A 25,344-nucleotide genomic window follows, 5' to 3' on the forward strand; every position below is an offset into this window, starting at 1 on the left:
TATATATATATATATATATATATAATGTCATTGTCGGGTTACTACGATGGCTGAAGCAGAAAAGAGAAAAAAAAAGGGAAAAAAGAAAAAAAAAACAACAACAAAAACAATAACAAAACATGGAAGAAAATGTGGTTGAAGGTTCAACCAGTGATAATAACCAGTTGATATTTTAAATATATATTCTTCTAATTTTTACAGTTGATCTTTTTTTTTTTGTTTTTTTTATTCGGAGAGTTGCTTTTTTTTTTTTTGTTTTCTGTTGTTTTCCCATCTTACTCTCCTTTACGTGGGAGTGTGTGATGTTACTTGTTTTTTTCTTTTTTTTTTCGGATGCGGTCGGATGAAATGATTTCAGATGAAAGATAGAGATGGTATACATGTATATTTATATGCTTATCTAATCAAATCTATCTATTTATCTGTTATTATTTTCTCTGTCTTTTTTTTTATTGTCAGTGTATTTCTTTTCATATAATACATAACGTGGACTATATATTTATCGTTGATTGTGTTTTTTTTATTATTATTTCTGTGTGTGTTATTGTTTCTGATACTGTGATGATGGTTATTGTGTTTTCCATCTTCCTTCTTCTTTGTAGAATGGAATGAACGAGAGGGAACTGCTATATGAATACCAGTGAAGAAGAAAAAAGAGAAAAAAGAAAAGAACTATTAATATTATTAATCTACACTTATACGTGTACAGGTTTACACAAAGCCGTATATATATATATATATATATATATACAGAGTTCTGTAGAGGACTAAAATAAATAAATAAATAAATAAATAGGTGTATATATGATTTAATAGAAATCACAATGAATACATCTTAACTTTATCAATTATCTATTTTACTGCTTTATTATTATTATTATTATTATTATCTTTACTTTCTTTCCTTTTTTTTTATACTTATTTCTATTTTTTAATTACCTTCCACGTGGTTAACACTATATATGTATATTTATATCCATCAGCATGTATAGAGTTTCATTGAATGTATCACAATCTCCCTACGGGGAAGAGTACGTTAATGTGCAGTACTTCTCACTCGAAGGATAGTTTTCCTCCTCCTGCCCGTATTCCTTCTACTACTATGATGACTGGCAATGAGGATAATAATAATAATAATAATAATAATCATCATCATCATCAGAATGATGGTGCGGCTTATGATGATAATGATGTTTACAATGATAGTTACACTGGGAAAGAAAGTGAAGGTATTTCACAGTGGAATCGATTTCCACGCCGTTATCAGATTGGAAGTGGGAGTTTTGGCAGTGTCTTTCTCAGTCACGATATGCTCCCCAGCAGTCCATGGTATCAACAGACAGTGGCAGTGAAAGTGGTGCCTTTGCAGACCCTCACCGATAAGGAGATTACCCTCGCGATGAATGAAGTAGCGATTCTTCGACATATTCGCCATTCAAATATACTGCAGTACATTGAAAGTTTTATTGATGATGAGAAACAATTGTGTTTGGTGGCGGAATATGCGGAGGGTGGAGATTTGGCAACACTTCTTCGCGACTGTGTAGGAGAGGAGGGAGAAGGAGAAGGAGAAGAAGAGAGAAAAAATGGAAAGAGTCAGCGACCATGGAGTCGATTACAGGAACGAGGAGAGAAGGAGAATAGTATGCGGAGATCTAGAGATGTATGGGAAGCTGGAAGTAGAAATAGACTTAACAACAGTAATGGATTATTATTATTATCATCATCATTATCATTATCATTAGGAGAAAAGATATCAACCCCTACATGGATAGAGTCCTATCGAATTACAGATATCGTACGTCAATGTTTGGAAGCCTTATCTTATCTACACAGTTGTTATATTATTCATCGAGATATAAAACCAGCCAATATCTATTTATCAAAGACGGGTATGGTGAAAATAGGTGATTTTGGAGTTAGTCGACTTGTTAACATCACAGATCCAATGGCTACTACATTTATTGGAACTCCTTTTTATCTTTGTCCAGAACTTTGTCTAGGCGAAACGTACTCCTTTAATGCAGATGTCTGGGCATTAGGGGTATTAACATATGAGATGTATTGTATGAAACTTCCCTTTGCGGCGGATAATGTATTAGCACAAATTCACGTCGTTACGGAAGGAGAATATGATAGAGAGGCATTACACCGTCCACACATCTTTTCATCTACACAACAGGAAGAATTAGAAAAAATGTATGGTAGTGCTTTCTCAGCACAAGAGGAGACATTACATCGATTGGTTGTAGCCTTAGTGGAGCGTATGTTGATAGTGGATCCCGTTAAACGTCCCTCGGCAGCACAGTTATTACGGGAATTCTTTATTATGAATCCATCACGCTCTCCATCAGTATCCGCAGAAGAACGTCATTTATACTCTTTACATTCCTCTAGATATAATGAAGAAGTACAAGAACGAGACGAAGAAGAACAAAAAGAAGAAGAAGAAGGAGCTGCAGTTAGTAATCATATTGAGGGACACCATACATCTCTTTTACTCATCACCGATCATATGAGTAGTTTATGTAATTCAAATAAGAATGTAGAAGCTGGAATCTTATTAGCCAGTCGTGTGAGTGCCTCTTATGAGGCGTTACTTGAAATGACGCCAGCAGATAGACGAGATGATGTCATTCAGGCAGCATCACGTCCAATCTCATCATCATCATCAGTGTCTTTCCTAACACCATCCGCTTTAAAAGAAGGAGGAAGAGAAGGAGAAGGAGAAGGATGTAGTGGTCGTATAGGAGAGTCTGTAGAGTTAACAACACATTCTAGTAGTCATAATAACACTAATAATAATAATAATAATAATAATAATAATAATAATAATAATAATATGATGATAGTAGATTTGGATCTTGCCATGCGATCCGCTACTCGTCAAGTAGTATCAGAGACAATTGAACGTATACCATGGCTGCGGCATGCAGATGCATTCTTTTCATTAAGTCTACGAGAAGGATATGATGATGATGTGGTATGTGTAGATTGGCCAGATGAGGATCATTTCTCATTAGTATCTCCACATAATAGACGTCGAGCCTCTACTCATCACACATGTCATGATCCCAGTTTCTCTCAAAAGGAACAACAGACAATCTTAACAACAACCACAAACACCACAAACACAACAGTATCATCATCAACAACAAGAACAGTAAAAACAATAATAAATGAGGAAGAGGAGTTTTTGACTCGGAAAGAATGTAATAAAGAGGCTGTGGCCACCTCTGCTACAGCAGCTGCAGCAGAAGTACTGAGACGTCTCTCTGTACCATCTAGTTCTCTGCAGATGTCGACAAGTTGCCTTAATAATAACAGTAATAATAATAATAATAATAATAATAATAATAATAATAATAATAATAATAATAATAATAAAGAAGAAGAACAAGAAAAAGAAGAAGAACAACAACAGTTATCTTCTGCTGGTGCTTCTGTAGTTGTGGGTAGATGTCAAGGGCTTTCAACAGAGACATTAGAGGCGATGTTGCGTAAGAAAATTATGTCCAGTTATGTACAGCGACAGTGGCGACTAAAAAAGATGCGAGAGGAGTATGCGGCTCGTGAGGCCGAAGGTTTACGCATGCGGGCGGAATTAAATGAATTATACGCAAAGTCTTTTAATGCCAAACGACTTGCAATGACATTACAACAACAGGAAGATACCGTGATGGATAGTAGTGTAGATCCACCATCGTCACTCTCAGTAACGCAGAATCCCTTATCTTTGGCAGCAGCCATGCGAACAAGAGGAACAGAAATGTCAGCAGCAGCAACAACAGCAGCAGCAAAAGCAACAACAACACCAAGAACCTCACCAAAAGAAGCAGCAGCCGTCTCTATTACTAATACTCCTAATAGTAGTATTAGTAATAATATTAATAATAGTTATAATAACAATAATAATGATTCTCTTTTTGATAAGACAACGATTTTTCGAGATCGATTAAATCGTCTAACGGATTCTGTTTGCCAACCACTTTCTGCCCGCAGCAAATTGCAACAGACTATGGTCACAAAGGAGGTACTGCGCATCGCAAAGGATGCCGCCGCAGTGGCCTCACGCCGTGCGCATTGGCTGGCAAACCCACCCGAACTCCTTGATTTCAGCAAAAGTAAAAGTGACGATAGCGATACTACTAGTACGAGTACTGATGGTAGTTATAATACTGATACTACTTCTTCTACTACTAGTTCTACTACTAGTACGAGTACTTTTATTACTAGCAGTAGTAATAGTAGTAGTAGTAGTAGTAGTAGTAGTAGTAGTAGTAATGATAATAACAGGTCTTGTGAGGATGATGTACCCGTTACACTGTGTATTGTGCGCTCTGAAACAGATGTGCATCCTTCAGCTGATAATACTACTAATACTAATACTAATACTCATCCCAATAATACTGATAGTAATGTTGAACAGATTTCTGGTCGATTGGTATTGCCATTGCATCTTGCACTTCGCCCTATTCATCAGCGTACACATTTGAGCGGTCTTGTACGACGTGTAATGGCAGCGTTGAGGTCTGGTGGACTTGATTATGTGTTGCTCTTCCCGTTGGATGTGAATAGCGAGGCGGAGAAAATGGATGCGGAGTCGCTTTGTCTGCGGTATGTTGACAGTGCGGGTGATGTTGTGGTAATTGCAGAGCGGTCTGATTGGCAGTATGTGTTGCGTGATTGGAAGCGCCGTGGTGGGTTGCCGTGGCTTAAGTTGTGCATGGTGATGCCGTAGAGACTTTAAAAGGTGGAATAATAAGAGACTGAATACGTATGTATATATATATATATATATATATATATATAAATCTATATACATTTGTGTGTCTGTGTTTGTGAGAGAGAGAAAGAGTGAGGACACACTATGATGTGTTTGTTTGTTTTTTAAAATCGGAACGAGTGTTTTTTTTTTTACTTTTTTATTTCTTGCTGATGTGTTTTTTTCTTTTCTGTTATTTCTTCTTTTTTTTTTGTCTTTTCTTCTTTTTGGTCGTCTCTCGTCTTCATTTAACTTGTATGTAATATATCTGTTCTCTTACCTGTTTTTTCTTTTTTTTTTTTTTGGACCTGTATATATATATATATATATATATATATATATATGTATAGTTAGGACCATTATAAGTGTTATCATCTAGTGTATTACTCTGGAGAGGGAAAAATCAAAAACAGTAACAAAAAAAAAAAAGAACAAAGAGAGTGAGAAGAAAAAGGAAACTTTTTTTCCTTGTTTGTTTGTGAGTATATTATTATCTTAGCAAGAGGATCTTTAACGGTGTGAAAAGTTTTAATGCGATTGGGACGTATTGCGCAAATGTCTACTGGTAATTATGCCCAGCGGGTGAACCGCAAACATGGAATTCTCTTCACAGCTGGTCCACTTTGCACCTCAGCCTCTGTTCGTGCGGCCCAAATGGACGATTACGGCAGTCGTGATAACGATTTTCTCCAATCCGTGGCTGAACTCCGACGGGATGTATTGAAGATCGCCGCTGCTCCCGAGAAGGACTGGGCGTGTGTGCCGATGCAGGGAAGTGGTACGATGGGGATTGAGGCGGTGATTAACAGTATTATATCTCCACAAGAGACTGGGGCTTTTTTGGTTTTGCGCAATGGAGCCTATTCCTATCGAATGGCATCTATTGTAAAGAAACGTGGAGGGGCGAAATTAATGACATTTGATTGGGAAGAAGGTGTAGATATGAATCTTGCCGCATTTGAGGCTCAACTTCGTGAGTTCTCTGGTCCACTCACAGCCGTGGGTGTGGTTCATAGTGAAACCAGTACGGGAATGTTTAATCCTATTCATGAGATTAGTGATATGGTTCGCCGTTATCGTCCAGAAGCGACAATTCTCATGGATGCGATGAGTTCATTTGGGGCGGTGGATTTCCATGTTCCTGATGTCTGTGATGTATTGGTCACTTCTGCAAATAAATGTATTCAAGGTGTTCCTGGTTTTTCACTAGTAGTGGCGCGTAAATCATTACTAGAGAAGTGTCGGGGAAACTCACCGAGTTTTACATTAGATATCGTCAGTCAATGGGATGGACTGGAGAAGAGTGGCGGTCAATTCAATCAAACACCACCCGTGCAGGCAATTGTGGCTTTTCATCAGGCATTGAAAGAACACGCAGCAGAAGGTGGTGTGTTGGCACGGGCCAAGCGATATAAAGAGATGAATACATACATTGTTAAACGCATAACAGAGGAATATGGATTTGAACTTTTTCTGGATTATACAAAGCCATCCTATGGATATATTATTACGGCTTTTAAAAGTCCACAGGTATCTAATTGGAATTTTACAAAATTTTATGATGGATTAAAGGAAGAGGGATTTGTAATTTATCCTGGAAAGGCATCCTTTGCAGATACTTTTCGTATTGGTACTCTTGGTGATATTCACATGCCAGACTGTGTGGCTCTCATGGATGCTGTTGGAGTGGTATTGAAGCGAATGAATGTCTCACTTAAAGCTTAAACCTTGAGTACAAGAATATATATATATTTCTCTCTGTGTGTAGATGTGTGTTTATCAGTGTTTGTTGCTATACTCCTTTTGCTTGCACTATAGAAGAGAAATAATATAATTATTATTAATAGTAGTACCGAAATGGTTTGGGATTCCATTTTTTTTTTCTTTTGTTTCTTTTTCTTTATTAAAAGGCACGTACGTATAAATAAATAAATATATATATATTTCGTTATGGTGGTTGTTTTTTATTTTGTTTCTCTTCTTTTTCTTTCTTTCTTTCTTTCTCTCTTTCTTCATATTCCCTTCATCTTATTCATCTCTTCTCACCTCATTCCCTTTTTTTTCACTCTACATTATACAGCAAGTGTGTCTATATATATATATATATATATATAGACTCTACACAACGGTATATAAACAGTATTGAAAGACTTAACTGTACCCCCCATCTACATCTATAGATATATATAAATATAAATATATATATATATATTCACTATTAGGGGTGATGTGGAGTCCATTCAACCTGTTTACATCCGAGACCTCACGGTCTTCAGAGTCAAAGGCCTCTCCTTCTTCCACTTCTACTACTTCTTCTTCACAACGCACACCCACAAAAGTGATTTTGGATGTTGAGCAAAGTACAGGAGAAGATATTCTTCTGCTTCTGCGACGTGTACGCCGTTGGATGGGTTTACAGTGCCGTACACATCCATATATGATATCGGCACTCCTCTTCACAACAGCGGTGGGAATTGCGTTTAGATATAAGTATTGTATTTGCAGAAAACCACACAATAAACAACAACAACAAATAGAAAAAGGGAATTTAACATCTTCAGAAACATCCACAAATTGGAAACTACAGTGGTCATGGTTTCCACCTTTTCTTCGTATCGTGGATAACCGATCGGATGATGGAATGAAAAGAAATGAAGGATGTTGTTTCTCTGGTAATAGTAATAATAATAATAATAATAATAATAATAATAATAATAATAATAAGAATCATAAAGGGCGTACATGCCCGTTTTTATTTACCTCTACACCTGTTGCAGATGATGATGATATTAACTTTGTAGATGCCACGGAGAGTGCATTCCGTATGTTTCAACGGCGAGTGGAGCGAACACATGAGGCCCCACTTTTACGTGCGTTGTCTGAACTGGAATGTATGGGCGAAGAGTGGCGTAAGAGAAAACTTTCACAGAAAACGTTAATTTCTCCTACGGGTTGTGCGAATATCAATAATACAGATACTATTAGTACTACTACCACTACTACAACAACGACAACTACAACAACAACTATTAATAATAATACTACTAATAATAATATAAATGAGAAAATAAATAATGGTAATATTGATCAGAATGAGGGTAATACTATTAATACTGTTGCTGTTACTACTACGACTATAGGGGATAAACCCAATAAAAGTGCTGATCTGGGGCAGTCTAGTAACCCTGTGATTGCAGAGGAAGAAACGGAGGATATACTGCGGGAGTGTATTCATCAAAAGGCCATAGAGGCGGATGAGTTACTCACGCAGTTCATTGTGCAGTTGGACTTGGCGCCTGTGGGTGATAGCACCGCATTGAAGAAGGAGCGAAGGGCGTTAATTACAGCAGCGGCAGCGTTGGCCGATCGTATCGCAGTTTGGATGTCTCTCCCCTCACAGGTGGAGTAATACCACTACTACTACTAGTACTACTACTATAACTATATAATTATTATAATTAATAATAATAGTAAACAGTAATGGTATTGTGGATAATAATAGACTTACGGTTTCGATTGGAAATGACGAACAACAAAACAAAGAGAAAAAATAAAAAAAAGGAAAAAAAAAGATATTTAATAAAACATGAGTTTTTTTCTTTTTCTTTTTTTCTTCCTTTTCCCTATTCATAACACATATATATTACCTTTCTAATGTTGCTATTTCTGTTTTTATTTATTTATTTATTTATTTATTATTTTATTTAATTTATTTCTTTATTTAATTTTTTACTTTTCACCCTATTATTATTATTATTGTTATTATTTACTTTTTTTATTATTTTTTTAAAAGATGCCTTTGTTGGGTTATTCTCCGTTCTTGAAGATAAGGAATGGGAGCAACGTGTGCCAGGAGTGTTAGTGATACCGTTTCCCACTCAAACACCGCAATTACTCTCCAAGACCACAACAATATCAAGAATACTACTACTATTAATACTACTACTACTACGAATAGTAAAAAAAATACAAATAATAACAATAATAATTATAATTATTATAATAACAAGAAGAATAAAAGTGATTATAATAATTATAACTCTAGTAAAAGCCGCGGCAGAGTTGTCAGCATACATGATAAGAATGGCCTCCACAAGTGTACTCCACACAATGCACATGGACCACTGGAACAGGAAGATGTCTTATCTTTTCCATCAGTCTGTGGGACTCCCGCAACATCAAGGAGAGAACCATCATCGCCATTATTATCAATATTATTAAAACAACAACAACAACAACGATTATTACGAAATCCAGAGAAACAACAAAAACAACAACAATTACAATTACAACTAACAATAGGAGAAGAAGGAAAGACAGGAATAGCTTCTCCTGCAATGATGAGTGAAAATGGTATGACGGCTACATTTAATAGACGGGAATGGATGCAACGCCGTCGCTCTGTGAATATAGCCACAAATAAGAAGAAAAATAATTTCACTCCAGTATCCTCAACAACAGAAACAAGAACCATCTCAAAAGCAAACAAACCACTGGTAACCAAAACACCTAGTAAACAATTTATTGAAGTGGGAAATGAATATCCATCATCTATAGTAAATAACACTTCAATATTTTCTTCAAACAGATCAGCATCCTCGTCATCATCATCCGCTGCCAACACCACAACAACCACAACTGAAAACTTTACAGAGTTCTCCGTTTCGGTTCCGCTTTCTACGAAAACAAATGGTATCTCTATGGTATCCCATCCATCATCTAAATGTGTTCCTCCCGCCGTAAAGGCAACAGAGATAACGACTGCTCGCCGTAATAATTCTACGCAACACTTCTCCAATTTTGCAAACACTAGTGAGGAGAGAAAAAGAGGGATATCATCAACAGGCAAGTTAAGAGGGAGTGGATCTGAAGCGGCATTAATACCATCCAAACAAAAGAACAGTGTTGTTTCTCGCTTACTTCCACCAAATCTAGTACCTTCTCCCTCTGAAGTTAAACGAATGATGGAAACAAAGAATGAAAAAAAGAAAAAAAAAGAAGAAGAAAAGGAAGAAAAAAGATTACCAGAGTTAACAACTGAAATCAAATGTGATGGGGAAGGTGATGTTCAAAAGGATTTCCCAACCGAACTTGATAATATTCGTCTCTTCACTATGGGTGATAGTAATGAAGAAGGGACACTACATACAGTGATGAGTTTCCGCCACCAAAGTTCCCCTGATACTCTAACGAGTGGGGAAGAAGTATTAGCATTGACATCAGAAACAATACCCATTCCACAGCAGTTAACATCCACTCAACAGAGACTGCAGAAAAAGGGAGTGGGAAACATATTCCTAATTGGATCACCACTGGAAATAATAGTAAGAAAAGAGAATGAAGTTGAGAATGGGTTATTGGATTCTCTTTATACAGTTAACAGTAATCATTTTAATGCAGAAGAGGCAGAGGGGGGAGAAGGAAAAAAGAGAAATAAAGAGAAAAAAGAAGAGAATGATATGAATAGTTTAAATAAGTCTAGTTCTGCGCGATCAAAGAAGAAGGAGGAAAAGGAAAAAATAGATATATCACTAATTTCTCAGAGAGCAGCAATAGAAGAAGAAGAAGAAGAACAAGAAGAAGCAAGAAAGAGACAAAAGAATAATGAGATTGATATTTCTAAAACTAATAATACTCCAAAGAGGCTTGGAAATACATATTGTACACCACGGAGTAAATCTCGTGAAGGTCTTGTCTCTTTTCCACCGGCCATACATGCAGAGTCTTCAAATATGCGATCATTCTCTTGTCACCGTTCTGCGGATGAATCCACAAATACATCTCGCAATATGGAAATTTCTTCTTCTTGTAGTCATTTTACACTTAATAAGAAGAAACATCTTGGACGTTACTCTAATCGACTAATCTCACCATCACCACTACTCTCACTACAGCCAGTCTTAGAGCCAGTCTCAGTAATGACAACAACAAGAGTAAAAACACCAACAAGATTAACATCACCAAGAACGATAACGGGTGAAAAAGTGAATAATTGGAAAAATTGCTCTGAACAGAACTGTAGGCCCATCTCTCCAGCTCCATATCAATCAACCAATCTCTCTCTATCACACTATCGTCGTATTTACTCACCGGCGATGGAATCTGTTTCTAGAACCACAACAAACACAACAGGTGGTAGTTTTGCTCTTACAGCAACTACAACAACTACTACAACTACTACATCAAGTGGGGATCGTCTTTTAGGAAAAAAAGGTGGGAAGTACATTTGTCAGTGGTGTGGGGGTCCATACAAACAGCATGATATCTGCAGTGTTAAACGTGAACCGCATGCTACCATTCGAGAGCAGAGAAAACATGAAAAGGAGGTGAAAAAGCATGCACAGTCACTTCTTCGTAATGGTAGAGTGAAAGAAGCTGTTATGGAGTTGCGAGAGGCCGGATTGGTATAAACAACACCTACAGAGTTTTTAATATCTGCCGGTTATTTTATTTTTTTTTCTTTTTCTTCACAACTGCGTTTTTTTTCTTTGGTACCCGTTGGTGTTTCTTTTTTTTTTTTTCTTTTTCCCTCTCCCTCTTCCTCTGCTATCCGTCTTTTCCTCATTCGTTTTCTTAATAATGGAGGAGGCTTTTTTTTTTTTTTGTAAATTACAGTGTAAAAGTTAATAGTGAGAGCAACGTATATATATATAGTGAGAGAGAGAGAGAGTAATGTGTCCTTTGTTACTTATTGCGTTTTTTTTTTTTTTTTTTTTTTTCGTTCTTTCTTTCCTAGTGGTTTACACCACAGCAACCGGTTTGTATTGTCTCTTTCGATAAGTGAATGCGGATGTTTGCCGGAGAAAAAAGGGGATGAGTATTTTTGCTGTAATAGACAGTTTGGATAAGAAATGCGAAAAAAAAAAATAGAAGTCTTTTTCTTTTATATTTTATTTTTCTGGTGTTCTCTCTGTCTCCTTCTCTCTTGTTCTTTTTGATGTTTAACTCTTTTACGTTTCTTTTTTTTTTTATTCTTTTTACTTTCTTGATGGTTTATATGTGCTTACTTCTACTGTAAAGGGATAGGCCAGTCTGAACGAATAGGAATTCAGAGAACCTCAGGAGTTGTAAAAAAAAAAAAAAAAAGGAAAAAAAGAGAGAAAAAAAAGGGGAGTATCAGAGATTTATATTTATATTATTTATTTATATTATTGTAAAACTAATATCGTGCTCTTTTGAAAAAAATAAAAAAAATACAAATGGTAGAAGTTATTATCGATACAAACGCTGATGTGGACGTCCTACTACGTGAGCTGCAGCGAGTCTCTCAATCATTACACAAATCAACAACAACAACAACAGCGGCGGGTCCACGAATTCTCACGTGGGGTGATGTCTACGTGGATGAGACCCTGCGGGATTTATTTCAGGAGCGCCTTTCAAGTGTGATGAGTGCTGCGAAGAGTCAACGGGCCATTCACTTCCCACGTGAACGTCTCATCATGGGCAGTCATGATGAAGTGGAGATTGATCTTCTCGCACCGCATCTCCGCATTCTTCCAGAGAGTGCTATTCACAGTAAAAACAAACAAGAAGAACGTAAGGCGGCCTTTAAGGAGGCGAAAGTAAAGGCATTGGAGGAACACAGAGAGAAGATGTTGCGACTGGCCATGCAGGGTATAGAGTTACCACGCGGGGTCTCTTCAACGAATGCGAAGAGTGAAGAAAAAGAGAATGTGGATGAAGAGAAATATGATGATTCTATAGCCCCACCACCACCTCCTCCTCCTCCTCCAGCGATGGAAGAAGAAGTAGGAAGTGAACAAGAGAGTAGTAATGATGAGAATGTTTCTTCAGATGAAGACAGTAATAACAATAACAGTGATGATGATGATATACCACCACCGCCACCACCTCCACCAGAGGAAGAAGACGGGGATGATAATGATGAAAGTGATGTTAGTAGTGATACTGATGATGATGATATTCCACCACCGCCGCCACCTCCGGAGTGAAGAGAGAAAGGCAGACAGTAGAAACCAGGTGTTTTTTTTTTTTTCTTTGCTTTTATTATTATTATTATTATTATTATTATTATTATTATTATTATTATTATTTTCTTTTCTGGTTGTATTTTTAGTTTATTTCTTCAGGGTATATGTATGGTTTCTTGGATTTTTCATTCAGGAGCTATATACATTACCCTATTTTTTTTTCACTCCTGACGTATGCATATTGATTTTTTTTACTCGTCGTATTACAACTACAGTAACTACAACTACAACTACTAATACTAATACTGTAGTTTGCATCATATTATCATTCTGTTGTTCAAATAACGAAAATCGTATTTGTTACACCATGATAATTTTACTCTCTTTCCTTGTTGTTGTATCCTTTGTATGTGCCTTATTTTATTATATATATTCCTTTCTTTCTTTTTATTTCCCTTGGTTCTTCCTATTACTCCTTTGTTTTTGTTTTTTTATTCTGTACATTTATGAGAAACTGTGGTTGTAGCTCAACACTCGAGGGCATTGAAACGAAAAAATATAATATATATATATATATTGAATAAAGAACATCAATCAATGCGACGATGGACCCTCTCTGTTTATAGTGGATATGGCGCTTTGTTACTCTGGCGTCACTTCACAGGACGTGTTGTGGTTCCCCCTGAACATCTTCACAGCAAAGATGAGCCGAGTTTTATTTCTCCCTCTCTGCGTAGCGCATGGTATAATGATAGAGAAACAACAACAACAACAAACAAAACAACTGCAACTCCTTCTTCTGCTACTGCTACTACTACTGTGGTTGAACTCCCACCGTGGCCAGTGGATGACATTGAATTTAACACACGAGCTCCTAATGGTGGACACGATATACGCCGAGCCCAGGAAAAGGAATCGGCATTTTACTCCACTCCTGAAGAGTGTAATGTAAGTAATCCTGGTAGTAGTACGAGTTTGCTGGAGAGTGGATTACTCCTACAGCCGCGTCCCTTAACGGCGGATCAACTCTCTTCATTACGGCAAGTGGAGTTAACAGAAGAGGGATCGGCGGCGGTGTCGAGTGGTGGTTGGGTGTGTGGTGTCTGTCTGCAGTGTATGCCGCACCGCTCTCGTTCTGTGTGTGATCACTGCTATACCGTTCGCCATGATGCCGCTGCGGCTGTATCCCGCTGGCGTGAGAATCCCCTCACGTGGTTCTGCAGTAAATGTTGTGAGTTTAACTTTGATCGGGATGTGGTTTGTCGTTGTTGTGGGGTGCAGCGGAGTGTGGAGGTGGAACTGCGGGTGGTCCATCATGAACGCGTGCCGGCGGAGATTCAACGAGCGGCTGTTGGTTCTGTAATCGTCACTCGCAATCGAGTTTCACGTTGGCGTTGTGGTGGATGTGCGGAGTCTAATGCTTTGCAGTCATCTCAATGTAAAAGTTGTCATCGAGAGAGATTTGATTTCAGTGTTATTTGTCCCTCATGTAAGTCCTCTCAACAACTCTCGAATGCACAAATGTATGGTTCAGAACCCACTGATCGTGTACACACCACTCGTATCTTTGGATTACATAATTGTTTTCCACGACTGGCACCGGAACTGCGGTGTGGGGCCTGTCGGGCTTCTCTGCACGGGGCGACGGCCTCCACTCGCAGTGACGCGTGGCTCTGCGCCTGCGGGCAAGTCAGTAATGCCGCTGTGGTCTCCTGCACACGATGTCGACTCCCACGGCGGGTGGCGCAAAATAAAACGTTGGAGGAACTACTGCGTGTGTGGGACTTTGCACACACAACGAATTGGTACTGTGAGGGTTGTGAACATGTGAATAAGGCCTCACGGCATGTAGTGGCTTTGGAACGTCAAGGTGGAACCTTAACAACAACAACAACATCCACACATGGAAATGGAAATGAAAATAACTCGAAAAAGAAAGAAACGGCTTTAAAGGTGGCTCGTATTGTGCATGGACAAAGTTCATGTGAGTCCTGTGGTCTTCAGTGGCATCATCAGTCTGTGAATAATGGACAACATTGGCGGTGTGCCTGCCATAAGGTGAATCGCTGCAGTGATGTACGCTGTCAGGTGTGTCAACTGCCCGCCGTTGATGGGATTCGCTCCGATGTGCTTTCCTTCTGGTCACGTGGGGATTGGTATTGTCTGAAGTGCCATCGGCAGAACTATAGAGAGAAGGTGGTCTGTACATGTGGGGAAACCCGGCCAAAGGAATGATGATGATGATAATGATCTTTTTTTTCTTCTTCTTCTTTTATTTTTTCTTGGCTGTTGAGAAGACGTGAGGAAGAAGAAGCAATGAAGAAAATAAAGGCAAAAGTGAAAGAGAAAAAAAAAAAAAGAAAACATTTTGGGAAAGTACATCGTTTAAAAATCCTGCAATAAAAAGGAGAAGAAGAAAAAAAGATTCATTCAGACATCACATTTCACAATATTCCATTCGTGATTATCACATACAGTCATTTCCCAATAATAAGAGAAGAAGTACGATATACATGAGCCTTTTTTCCTTCTCTCACTCTCTCTCTCTCTCTCTCTGTTTCCTTCTCCTATATGTTAATCATTGCTTTAACGGTTTTTTTTTTTTTTAATTTTTCGTTATTATTTTATTATCTTTTCTTTCTTTCTTTCTGCTTGAATAGATACACACACATACACTTACATATACATACAAATTCAAAAAAAGAAAAAAACAAAAACAAAGAATAATAATAATAATAATAATAATAATAATAATAATAACAATGTCTTGGCGTATTGTGGCCTTCCCGTATATTCCCCCAGCGGAGTCTCCATTCCCGGATGCGTATTTAAAAACTCAGCCGGGGGATCGACTGCGTGTAGTGCGCCGGGGATCCGCCATGGCAATAGTGAAGGGAACAGAAACAGACAACAACAATAATAATATGCGATCATCATCATTGTGGGCTATTGTAGAGGGAAAGGGACGTTTAGGACTCTTTCCGTTAGAACTCACACGTGAGGAGGAGACTAAGCGGGCCGTGAGGCGTGTAGTAGAGATGGAAACAGGAACAGTTCCTACATTAGCACCAGAAGAAAATATTGCTGTAGATGTGGAGATGAGTGATAATGATAATCATCACACCTGTAATGTTTCTTCTCACTCAACAACAAGTGAAGATCATACAAATGCGACTCCTACACCTATTCCTACGGGAAATAATGAGCCGTGTAATGATAACTGTACTACTTCATTCGAGTCTGGGATAGAAGTAGTAGTGGAGGATATAGAGGGAAATGATATGAAAAAGAAGGAGAAGAGTGTTCACTTTCTACGTAGAGACTACACATTAGCACAGTATGATGATGATGTAGAGGCGGCACATGCACGTAATGCCGCAGAGAATGAAGAGGAAATAATCGCCCAAAGTCGTTTGAGACGAGTTCCAGGAAAAGAAAAGATCATAAAGTTTGTCTCCGATATACAGAATAAAAGAGAAGAAGGAAAACAAGAGAGTGAAGAAGAGAAGCAGAGAAAACAATTACAACAACAATATGTGGAGTTAAGTGGAGAACTGGCGTGGCTTTCTCACGTCACGGAACGGGTAGAGGCGGAACGACGACGTTTGATTGAAGTACGAACTTCAAGTTTAGAAGATCAACAATTACAACAAGAGACTCTTACAAATGAGTTAGAGAGTAATAAACGTATCATCAAAGAGAAAAAATCAGAGATAGAGGTAATGATGAAGTGTATACATTATCTTAAATCGATTCTAAAGAGACACGGTTTGGAGAGTGATGATATTTCCTCTTCACCACCACCACCACCAGATGACATCATCAGCAAGTCGAATATGGGAGATTTGAGTAATGATAATAATAATAAGGATAATGACAGTATGGGTGATGGTAAAAGTGAAGGGGACATAGAAGCAAAAGAAAGTTCTAACAGTAATGATAATGGGATGATACAGGAATTCATAGAAAAAGTGGGAGAAGAAGAGTTAGCAGAGGACCCAGAGACTGCAGAAGAAGTAAAAGCCCTACGAGAGTGTATTGAACGTGAAAAGGAAACACTACGGGATTATGCTGCCCAACGCAAACAACTACTCACACGCATAGAACGCCTAAAACACATACAAGCAGCCATTGAAGAGGAATCACAAGCACTGCAGGAGTCGGAAAAGGCTCTAGCGGTCTTAGCACCTGAAGGAACCTACACAATTATACGGGCTAATAATAATAATAATAATAATAATAATAATAATAATAATAATAATAATAATAATGACATGAATCGCCATAGTCATTATAATGAGGTTAAGGATAACAATAATGAAAGTGTTTTGATGGAGTTGGAGATGCAAAAAGGATTTGTATGGCCAGCCACACTGCCTGGACTAACGGCGGAGGAACAGGAGGCTTTAAACAATTATCAACGCATTGTTCAAAAGTATGAGGGAAAGCGAAAACAATTACAACAAGAACAAGAAGAGAAGAATAATGCGGATACAGGGAATAGTAGTTCCCCCTCCGTACTGAATAAACTACGAAAGGCATTAACGAATGGGGATGCGGCACTTAGTGAAGTATTACAACGTACAGAAGAAATGAAGACATTTGTTGCCAAATACGCACCAGTAGCAACAACGATAAAAGAACAGATTGCGATTAGTCAAAAGTTACTGCAGCGACAGCAGGAAAAGTGTAATGAAGTACGGGCAGCATATGAGGCCTCTGTGGGATTGGATAAAGAAGTGGAAGTGTAGAGTTCTACAAGTGGGAAGGTGAGTAATGAGTGTATACACATTTCTTTGCTTCTTCTTTATTTTTATTTATTTATTTATTTATTTTTATTCTTCTTGTTGTTCTTATTATTCTGTGTTGGGTGTTGATATTTTAAATATTATTTCCTAACATCAATGCAGGGGAATGCTCTTTTTTTTCCTTTTTTTTTTTAATGTCAACAACAAAGAGGGGATAGAGAGAGAGTGTGTGTGTGTGTGCGTGTGGTAGCGTGTCGAACTGTATAGTAGAAGTAGTAATAACAGTTCCGACGAATTCTTTCAACAAGAAGATCGGGAGAGAGAAAGAAAAAAGAAAAAAAAAAAAATAGATAGAAAACATTCAAAGAAGAGGAACCAAAAGCAGAGAGGTAAAAAAAAAAGAAAAATATATATATACAAATACCAATATATATTTATTTATATATATATAATTATTATTTGCATAGGATAGTTGCTTATGTCTTTTTTGTGGAAGGCAATTGGTCTATCAGACTCCGTGCCGGGATTCCCATACACTGCACGTGATAATAATAATAATAACAACAACAACACTAATGCTGCTGTTTCTTCTATTACAGCCACAACCTCAACACTCACATGGACCATGCGTCCAGGTGTAAGTGATGATAATGGTCGACCTGTCACTATATTCTCCATCAATTTAGCAAAGGCGGATGAGAGTATAAAGGAGATGGCACGAAATGCAATGAAACGTGCAAAGAGTTTATTATTACCAGGTCTTCTTCGGTGTAGCGGTGCGGTGGAATATCAAGAAACTATCTACATCGCTACAGAACCATGTGAACCACTTAGTACGGTACTCCAACAACACTCCCATTCAAAGTTATCTGCTTATACCACTACCAATAAGAAAGGTAGTAGTGATGGTGTTGAAGAGAATGAAGATGAGGAAGAAGATGATAATGATGCTTTTTTGGAAAGTGTTGCTTTAGGACTTAAAACTGTTGGAACTGCACTCGTTGCCCTACACCATAATAACTTTATTCATGGGAATGTGGCTTGTGAATCAGTTTATGTTCTTCCCAGTGGTGAGTGGCGATTGTTTGGATTAGAATTGGTTAGTGTATTTGGAGAGGCCCATAGTATGTATGATCGATATGCTGCCCGGCTGCCTGAATATAGACGTCCACCGGAGACTCTACACACATATGGAGGAAATCAACAAGAACAACAACAACGAGTGGGAGATACAGATGCGTGGGGATTGGCTTGTCTTATCTATGATGTACTTGGCCGTCCAGAGAATATGCCAGCCAATTCATGTACGGCTAATGATATGCGTGGATGTCGTAGTCTACCACGTACTTTACAAAGTGGATTTGTTGGACTTTGTACGGCTAATCCAAAAATGAGACATGATGTGGATCGTTTCTTACGTAATAGTACATTTATAGTAGGAAGTGAGTTTGTAAAGTGTATGCAGGCATTAGATGAATTATCTTTAAAAGATAATGTAGAACGAGAACGTTTTTTTGATCATCTCAGCAGTGTGGTGGATACCTTTCCCAAGAAGGCGTGTATGCGATTGGTACTTCCTAAACTACAAGCATCCTTTAATTTTGGGGCTTTACCTGCTGTGATTGATCCTGTTCTTCGCATTGCCGCTCGTTTGGCTAATTCTCCAGAAGAGTACGCCACATATGTGGCTCCTGTTCTTGTCAGTCTCTTTGCTTCTCAAGATCGAATGGTACGATATCGTTTACTGCAGCGGGCCCCAGAGTATGCCTCTTTATTACCAGCCAATGTTGTTAATGATCAGATTTGGCCTTTGCTTGTTTCTGGTTTTAGTAGTCCAGTTCCTGGTATTCGGGAATATACTATTCGGGCACTCGTGTCATTTGCTAAAAATCTACAGGAAAAAATTCTCTTAAATGATGTACCCAAGTATGTGGGACAACTCCAACAAGATCAAGAAGGTGCAATCCGCACAAATGCCACGATTGGTCTTTGTTTAATGGCCGACATGATACCAGCGGAGCAGCGATCTAAAATTCTCATTCACGGCTTTGGTCGAATGTTGCGAGATCCTTTTGTGCCCAGTCGCGTTGGGGCTCTTCGTTCATTTCAATCAACTCTTAAATATCTCACACCTCAACATATTGCGGAATTGATGTTGCCTGGTGTAGGTCCACTGACTGTGGATTCTGTAGGTGAAGTCCGACAGGCGGCATTATTGGCTTTACGTGGGGCCATTGAACGATTAGAGGTGTTTAATAGTGAAGAGAGTGTGAAAGAGGCAAAGACATCTATGGCGAATTCTGGGGTTAATGGAGCTACCGATACCACACCTGACAAAAACAATAGTAATAATAATGAAAATAAAACGGCTTCTTCTTCTTCATTCTGGGGATGGCGTTGGGGTGCGGGAGGAAATACAAGTGAAAATAAATCCGATACCACTCCTGTAGGAGGAACAACCATTGCTTTTGGTACTAATACTACTACTACTACTAATGCTACTAGTACAACAACAACAGCCACTTCTTCTTTTGCTACTGGTGCTAGTGTTCATACTGGGAGTAATGTGAAGAATCTCTCTGTACCCATCTTCACTAATACGACTACCACAAAGACCACCATGTCAAGTCCAACAGTTACATCAGAACTTGAGGATAACAGTAAAGATAAAAACAATAGCCATTTTGATGATGATGATGATGATGATCCGTGGGGAAATGATGTGGATTTTGCTCCTGTGAAAACACGAACACCAGCAACAACTACTGCTACTAGTATGCGCTCTGCAGAGAGAACTCTCACTCGTCATGTTGACACCAATTCCACGATGGAACCCGCGTCTGGCAGTCGCGCAATGAAACTCCGCAAGAAGGGCCTCGGAGCCTCTCGACTGTCGTAGAAAGGACAACAACAACAACAACAACTCATATATATGTATATTCATATACACATTGGGGGTGGGAAAGTGTGATTGAAGGAATATCTTGTGTTTTGATCTGTTTTTTTTTCCTTTGTTTCGTTCTTTTTTTTTTTTTTTAAGGAGAAAAAGAGAAAAAAAAGTTCTTTTCTATATAAAATTATATACGAAAGGATAAAAAAGACGAACATTTAATTTCATTCATCACAACAATTCTCTCTTTTTATTATTATTATTATTATTATTATTATTATTGGGCGATATGCAGCAGCCTCCACTTATAAAGTGTGAAGGGGCACTCAACGCTTCTCTTAGTGATTTTTACGATTCACTGCGCAGCAACTCCAGAGAACTCCTCCGTAAAACTGGAGATCTCATCAAAATGGAAGATGAGGCAAATAGAGCTTTACAGCAGGCTTCTAACTCAGAAACAGTAGAAACAACAACAACATCAACAACGATGGGATTCCCAATCCCCACAATAATTATGTTTCGTGGTACGATAACAAACTTAAATAATTTATTACTTTCATTAAAAGGTCGGTTTAATGGATTCACTCTTGAGGAACGGGAAGTACTGCAGCGTATTGTTATTCTCGTAAAGTTATTAGCATGGTATTGTTTTGCTACCGCACGTACAGCAGATGGAGCCGAGAATGATCTTCAATCCCATGTGAGTAGTGGCCGCACGACACCCATGCAGCGTATGCCGCGTCGTCAGAACAAAAGTAATAATAATAATAATAATAGTAATAATCCTAATACCAATACTAATAATGGTAATAGTAGTGTAGATAATGGATATCCAGCTGTAGAGGCACAAATGGCAGAGGAGACATTTCGTCTTGCCGTAAATGTCGTTGTGCGTTTCTCTTGTTATATGCCGGTAGAGAAACAAAAAAAAGAAAATAATAATAATAATAATAATAATAATAATAATAATAATAATAACGATAATAATAGTAATACATCAGTGGATAATAGAAATATACATGAGAAACTCTGTATAGAACTTCGTACATCCGCATTATATCTATTGACAGCTGCATTAATGCGATTTCGTAGTACACCTTTTAATACCATGCGATATCTACCGGCATTATTCCCTGAAGTAGATGCCAGAGATCCACGTACATTTCACCCACTACTAACACCATTATTCTGGGATAAAGAAGAGAGTGTTCGTGCAGCTGCGGCTATTCTTCTTTCTTCTTTATTACGTAAATTACAACGGAGCTTTCAATATGCGGAAGAACCACAACAAAAGCGACAATCTTTCTCCTCATTAGCATCTCAAAGTGGTCGGGTATTGGTATCTTTACATGACTCCTTACTTTGGGCAATTGAATTACCTGGAAATTTATCAGGAATACATAGTGATAATAATAATAATATTTCTTCTTCTTCTTCTAGTGTAAATGTTTCTATATTCGCATCCAAAGGACTTTTACTCTCTGTATTTACGGTACTCGTTACTTGTACACCATACCAGCGATCTCCACATTCTTTTCATGTGCTTCAACGTACATTTAAATTACCATTACTACGTGATGCTCTTTTAAATGATCGTTCAGAGGAATTTGCACTAACAGCAGCTTTTCTTACTCAGGTATTTAAGGAAGATTCTCTGGTTAATATGTTATTAACTCAATTTTCATCTAAAAAAGAAAAAGAGGATGTACATAAAAAAGGTTCCAAAGAGATTTCTGTAGAACCTGATATTGGTGAAATGTTGTTACTTAATTCATTACTAACACACGCATCACATCGTGTAGAAGTATGGAGATGTGTTGTGCAGCTCTCTCGTATTCATCCATCCATTGTTGCTGCACGCTTTACGACTCTAATGGAGACTTCTCGTGCACTTTTAAACTCTTTACAATCAATGAAGGATGATCATAATAATAATAATAATATGATTACCGAAGGAACAACAGGAGATACATTAGGAGAATGTCTTCGAGCTTGGTTACATTTTATGGGTTATGTTTGGCAGTCATTTGATGGTCATTCCGCAGATCCGGCACTTCGTCAAGATCACTCTGCTTACCGGGCAACATTAGATCAAAAAAGAAAGATTGTAGAAGATCTCGTTATGCCAACACTTCTCTTAACAGCAAATGGGTGTTACTATCATGATGCCAGACGAACAGCCCTTCGTTGTGTAGCACAAGTAGGTGAAGAGTTTATGTCATCCTTAAAGACTGAAGAATGTGAAAAGATTGTGGAAGAAGTCTTGAGAAGTACTACCGCACATGATAGTAGTCTTCGAGCTGAGGCCTTCACAACAGTGGGTGTGTGGGTATGGCAGTATAATACTTTCCATAAATGGTTTCCTGAGTTTGTGGATCGTGCTGTAGATGCACTTTGTAATGATACAGAGGCTGAGGTTCGCTGTAAAGCTGCATTTGCATTATCTAATCTTACTTCACGTCTTGATGATGATAATAATAATGATCACAATAATAATAATAATAATAATAATAATAATAATAATAATAATAATAATAATAATAATAGTAATCCATTACGCAATTCCCCACATCATATGCAATTACTCTGTGATGTTGCCATGCATGCCGCCCAAACCCAAAGTGATGCTATCGTTATGGGCCATGGTATTCGCATGATGAGTCATCTCCTACGCAGTCTCACCTTTGAGGAACTTATCAGTGAACTCGCCGAACAACAGGTCGGCGTTGCGGAAGGGTTTCTCAGCACCCTCCTTCGTTTTCTCCTACCCTCCAATCGAGATGCCAAACTGCGCTGGAATGCCGCGTATGCACTCGGCCGTGGACTCGCCAGGAATGTCGTGTTTGACGCCGAGCCGCAGGAGTCCACGCGGGCGGTGGAGCGTCTCTGCGTGCTGGTCGGCCACGATCGCATCTTCAAAGTCCGCACGCAGGCCGCAGGGGCACTCGCATCTCTGCACACGCCGTCTTTGGCCGCCGGCCGCTACGCCGCGGAGGATCTCGCGCCGAAAGTCACGCGGGCATTATGTGAGGCCCTGCGGGACGGCACCGGCGCCGTGGAGAGTTACGCGCAGTACAGAGAACAGGACTCGCTGCGGGCCGCACTGCGACAGGCACTGCAGGTGATGATAACAACAGCCGCCCCAAGTGCACAGCTGCAGGATGTGTTTGCAGAGTACCGTCAGCTGCTGGAGACGGAGCGGCTTTTGTGAAGTAGTTTAGAATGAAAAAGAAAAGAGAGAGAGAGAGAGAGAGAGAGAGAGAGAGAGAGAGAGGTGAAGTTGCTGTTATTCTCATTATATGATTTGATTATCATCATCATCAACATCATTTGTTTTTGTTGTAAAGATCTTTTTTCCCACTGTAAGATGAATCCTTTATTATTTATTTTTTCTTTCTTTGTTTGTTTGTTGATACAATGATGTGTGGTCTGTGGGAAATACGGTGTATTATTATATATATATTTCTCTCTTTCTTTCTCTTTTTCCTTCTTTTATTTTTTTGATATACGTTTGTGCACAAATGAAGCCTTTACCTTTGTGTTATAGTGAACCTCTTTTTTCTCTATTTTTCTTTTTAGGCGGAAGCGACAGGCCAGAGCAGAGAAGAAGAAAAAAGAAAAAAAGGAAGAGAAAGAGAAACACAATTGTATCTATCCTATTATACAGAATCCGAACCACTCTTCACTTTAAGAAGAATCATAACATGACTCATGATTTAACCCAACAAAAACAAAAACGACAAGAAGAAGAAAGAGAGATTACACCAACAGATGCTATTCGTATTCAACAGGAATTAAAAAGATGTGGATGTGAACCCGTCGCTGCGGAATGCCATGGTCGTATGTTTCCATCTCAGTATGGATCACCATCGCAGATGTTGCGATGGGCAACACCCTATCAACTGTCTGGTGAACGGCAGCAGCGAGAGAAAAGAAATCACACTTCCTTTTTATCATCATTAAGTGCATCATATATTCGTGTAGAACCCTGTATACATCACAAGTGTAAAAAAAACAAAAAATGTATAGATACAATAGATCCACAATCCACAAAGACGACAATGAAACCACCACCATTTCCAAGTATCGCAGCAAGATTAGAGAATGATATAGCCTTAGGACTCGCTGCTTCTCTCTGGGATAGTGGTAATGTGGTGGGTCACTGTAATGATCGACTTGCCCATCTGTTGGTACTTTCTACCACTATTGTACAATCTATGCGGAAAGAGGAAAGAAAGGAAAAGGAAGTTTTTCTTTCATTACAACTACGTGAGGCTTTCATGTCTCTTATAGAGCATCTCGTCTATCTTGAGTGTGTAGCCGCAAATGCATTGTTACGAACGCCATCGAAACCACAAGAAGAAGAAAAAGAAGAAGAATATTTTGAACGGACTCAGGGATGGTGGTTGAAATGTTCAGAAAGTGATTTCTTTTATAAAAAAGTAACGGAAATGAAAATTCCTTCTGTATATTTTACCACTGCCGTGGAGAGTACTACTCGTGTTCTTAAAGGATTAGTAGAACCCAAAACATTAACAGGACCAACTGTTTCCCCAACATGGCAATATTCTCTTGTTCGCACGGCCAATGATGTTCCCAATCGTTATGATATTCTTGATGCGATTGCTTATGTTCTTCAACCCTGTCGTAATCTCACTATACGTCGTACCTTTTGTGCGGTGGCACGGCAATTGGGATTAGATATCTTAAGAGCAGCGGGTGAAGATAATGTTGGGATACGTGGGGCTGCAGCGGCTATTCATATTCTTCAGTATATTAATGGAAGAGCTCTCTGTTTAACAGTAGAGGAGCGGGAGGTGGCACGAAAACTGGGAAAGACACTTGAAAAGAAGGAACAATATTTAACAGCCTTAATGTCTCCAGAGATTTTAAATGAGGCAACGCAGCCGATAAGGGAATTGATCAGAGAAGTGTATATTTTTGGTGGTACTTGAACCTAATCTTTTACTGTGTGTAGTCTTTTTATCTTATTTTTTTTTTTTTTTT

The 25,344-nt window shown here is 38.5% G+C and overlaps 10 protein-coding genes across 10 annotated transcripts; all 10 read left to right on the top strand.

Moving 5' to 3' along the window:
* Positions 1 to 1,003: 1,003 nt before the first annotated feature.
* TM35_000122360 (putative serine/threonine-protein kinase) lies at positions 1,004 to 4,741 on the top strand (the record flags this gene model as incomplete). The annotated part of the gene is made up of 1 exon (XM_029025211.1): positions 1,004 to 4,741. One exon carries the CDS (start codon positions 1,004 to 1,006, stop codon positions 4,739 to 4,741), a length of 3,738 nt encoding a protein of 1,245 aa, XP_028883527.1.
* A 555-nt stretch (positions 4,742 to 5,296) lies between these two features.
* On the top strand, positions 5,297 to 6,490 carry TM35_000122370 (putative 2-aminoethylphosphonate:pyruvateaminotransferase- likeprotein,putative; the record flags this gene model as incomplete). The annotated part of the gene is made up of 1 exon (XM_029025212.1): positions 5,297 to 6,490. The coding sequence occupies one exon, from the start codon at positions 5,297 to 5,299 to the stop codon at positions 6,488 to 6,490; it is 1,194 nt and encodes a 397-aa protein (XP_028883528.1).
* Positions 6,491 to 6,992: 502 nt separating this feature from the next.
* TM35_000122380 (uncharacterized protein) lies at positions 6,993 to 8,174 on the top strand (the record flags this gene model as incomplete). Its single annotated transcript, XM_029025213.1, has 1 exon — positions 6,993 to 8,174. One exon carries the CDS (start codon positions 6,993 to 6,995, stop codon positions 8,172 to 8,174), a length of 1,182 nt encoding a protein of 393 aa, XP_028883529.1.
* A 424-nt stretch (positions 8,175 to 8,598) lies between these two features.
* Positions 8,599 to 11,175, top strand: TM35_000122390 (uncharacterized protein; the record flags this gene model as incomplete). Its single annotated transcript, XM_029025214.1, has 1 exon — positions 8,599 to 11,175. One exon carries the CDS (start codon positions 8,599 to 8,601, stop codon positions 11,173 to 11,175), a length of 2,577 nt encoding a protein of 858 aa, XP_028883530.1.
* Positions 11,176 to 11,964: 789 nt separating this feature from the next.
* TM35_000122400 (uncharacterized protein) lies at positions 11,965 to 12,720 on the top strand (the record flags this gene model as incomplete). Its single annotated transcript, XM_029025215.1, has 1 exon — positions 11,965 to 12,720. One exon carries the CDS (start codon positions 11,965 to 11,967, stop codon positions 12,718 to 12,720), a length of 756 nt encoding a protein of 251 aa, XP_028883531.1.
* Positions 12,721 to 13,296: 576 nt separating this feature from the next.
* TM35_000122410 (uncharacterized protein) lies at positions 13,297 to 14,934 on the top strand (the record flags this gene model as incomplete). The annotated part of the gene is made up of 1 exon (XM_029025216.1): positions 13,297 to 14,934. One exon carries the CDS (start codon positions 13,297 to 13,299, stop codon positions 14,932 to 14,934), a length of 1,638 nt encoding a protein of 545 aa, XP_028883532.1.
* Positions 14,935 to 15,461: 527 nt separating this feature from the next.
* Positions 15,462 to 17,450, top strand: TM35_000122420 (uncharacterized protein; the record flags this gene model as incomplete). Its single annotated transcript, XM_029025217.1, has 1 exon — positions 15,462 to 17,450. The coding sequence occupies one exon, from the start codon at positions 15,462 to 15,464 to the stop codon at positions 17,448 to 17,450; it is 1,989 nt and encodes a 662-aa protein (XP_028883533.1).
* A 475-nt stretch (positions 17,451 to 17,925) lies between these two features.
* TM35_000122430 (SCY1 family protein kinase) lies at positions 17,926 to 20,346 on the top strand (the record flags this gene model as incomplete). Its single annotated transcript, XM_029025218.1, has 1 exon — positions 17,926 to 20,346. The coding sequence occupies one exon, from the start codon at positions 17,926 to 17,928 to the stop codon at positions 20,344 to 20,346; it is 2,421 nt and encodes an 806-aa protein (XP_028883534.1).
* A 280-nt stretch (positions 20,347 to 20,626) lies between these two features.
* Positions 20,627 to 23,548, top strand: TM35_000122440 (uncharacterized protein; the record flags this gene model as incomplete). The annotated part of the gene is made up of 1 exon (XM_029025219.1): positions 20,627 to 23,548. One exon carries the CDS (start codon positions 20,627 to 20,629, stop codon positions 23,546 to 23,548), a length of 2,922 nt encoding a protein of 973 aa, XP_028883535.1.
* A 493-nt stretch (positions 23,549 to 24,041) lies between these two features.
* TM35_000122450 (uncharacterized protein) lies at positions 24,042 to 25,292 on the top strand (the record flags this gene model as incomplete). Its single annotated transcript, XM_029025220.1, has 1 exon — positions 24,042 to 25,292. One exon carries the CDS (start codon positions 24,042 to 24,044, stop codon positions 25,290 to 25,292), a length of 1,251 nt encoding a protein of 416 aa, XP_028883536.1.
* Between the last annotated feature and the right edge of the window lie 52 nt (positions 25,293 to 25,344).

Source organism: Trypanosoma theileri (genome assembly GCF_002087225.1).
Source record: "Trypanosoma theileri isolate Edinburgh chromosome Unknown TM35_Tth_12_V1, whole genome shotgun sequence".
NCBI classification, from domain to species: domain Eukaryota; phylum Euglenozoa; class Kinetoplastea; order Trypanosomatida; family Trypanosomatidae; genus Trypanosoma; species Trypanosoma theileri.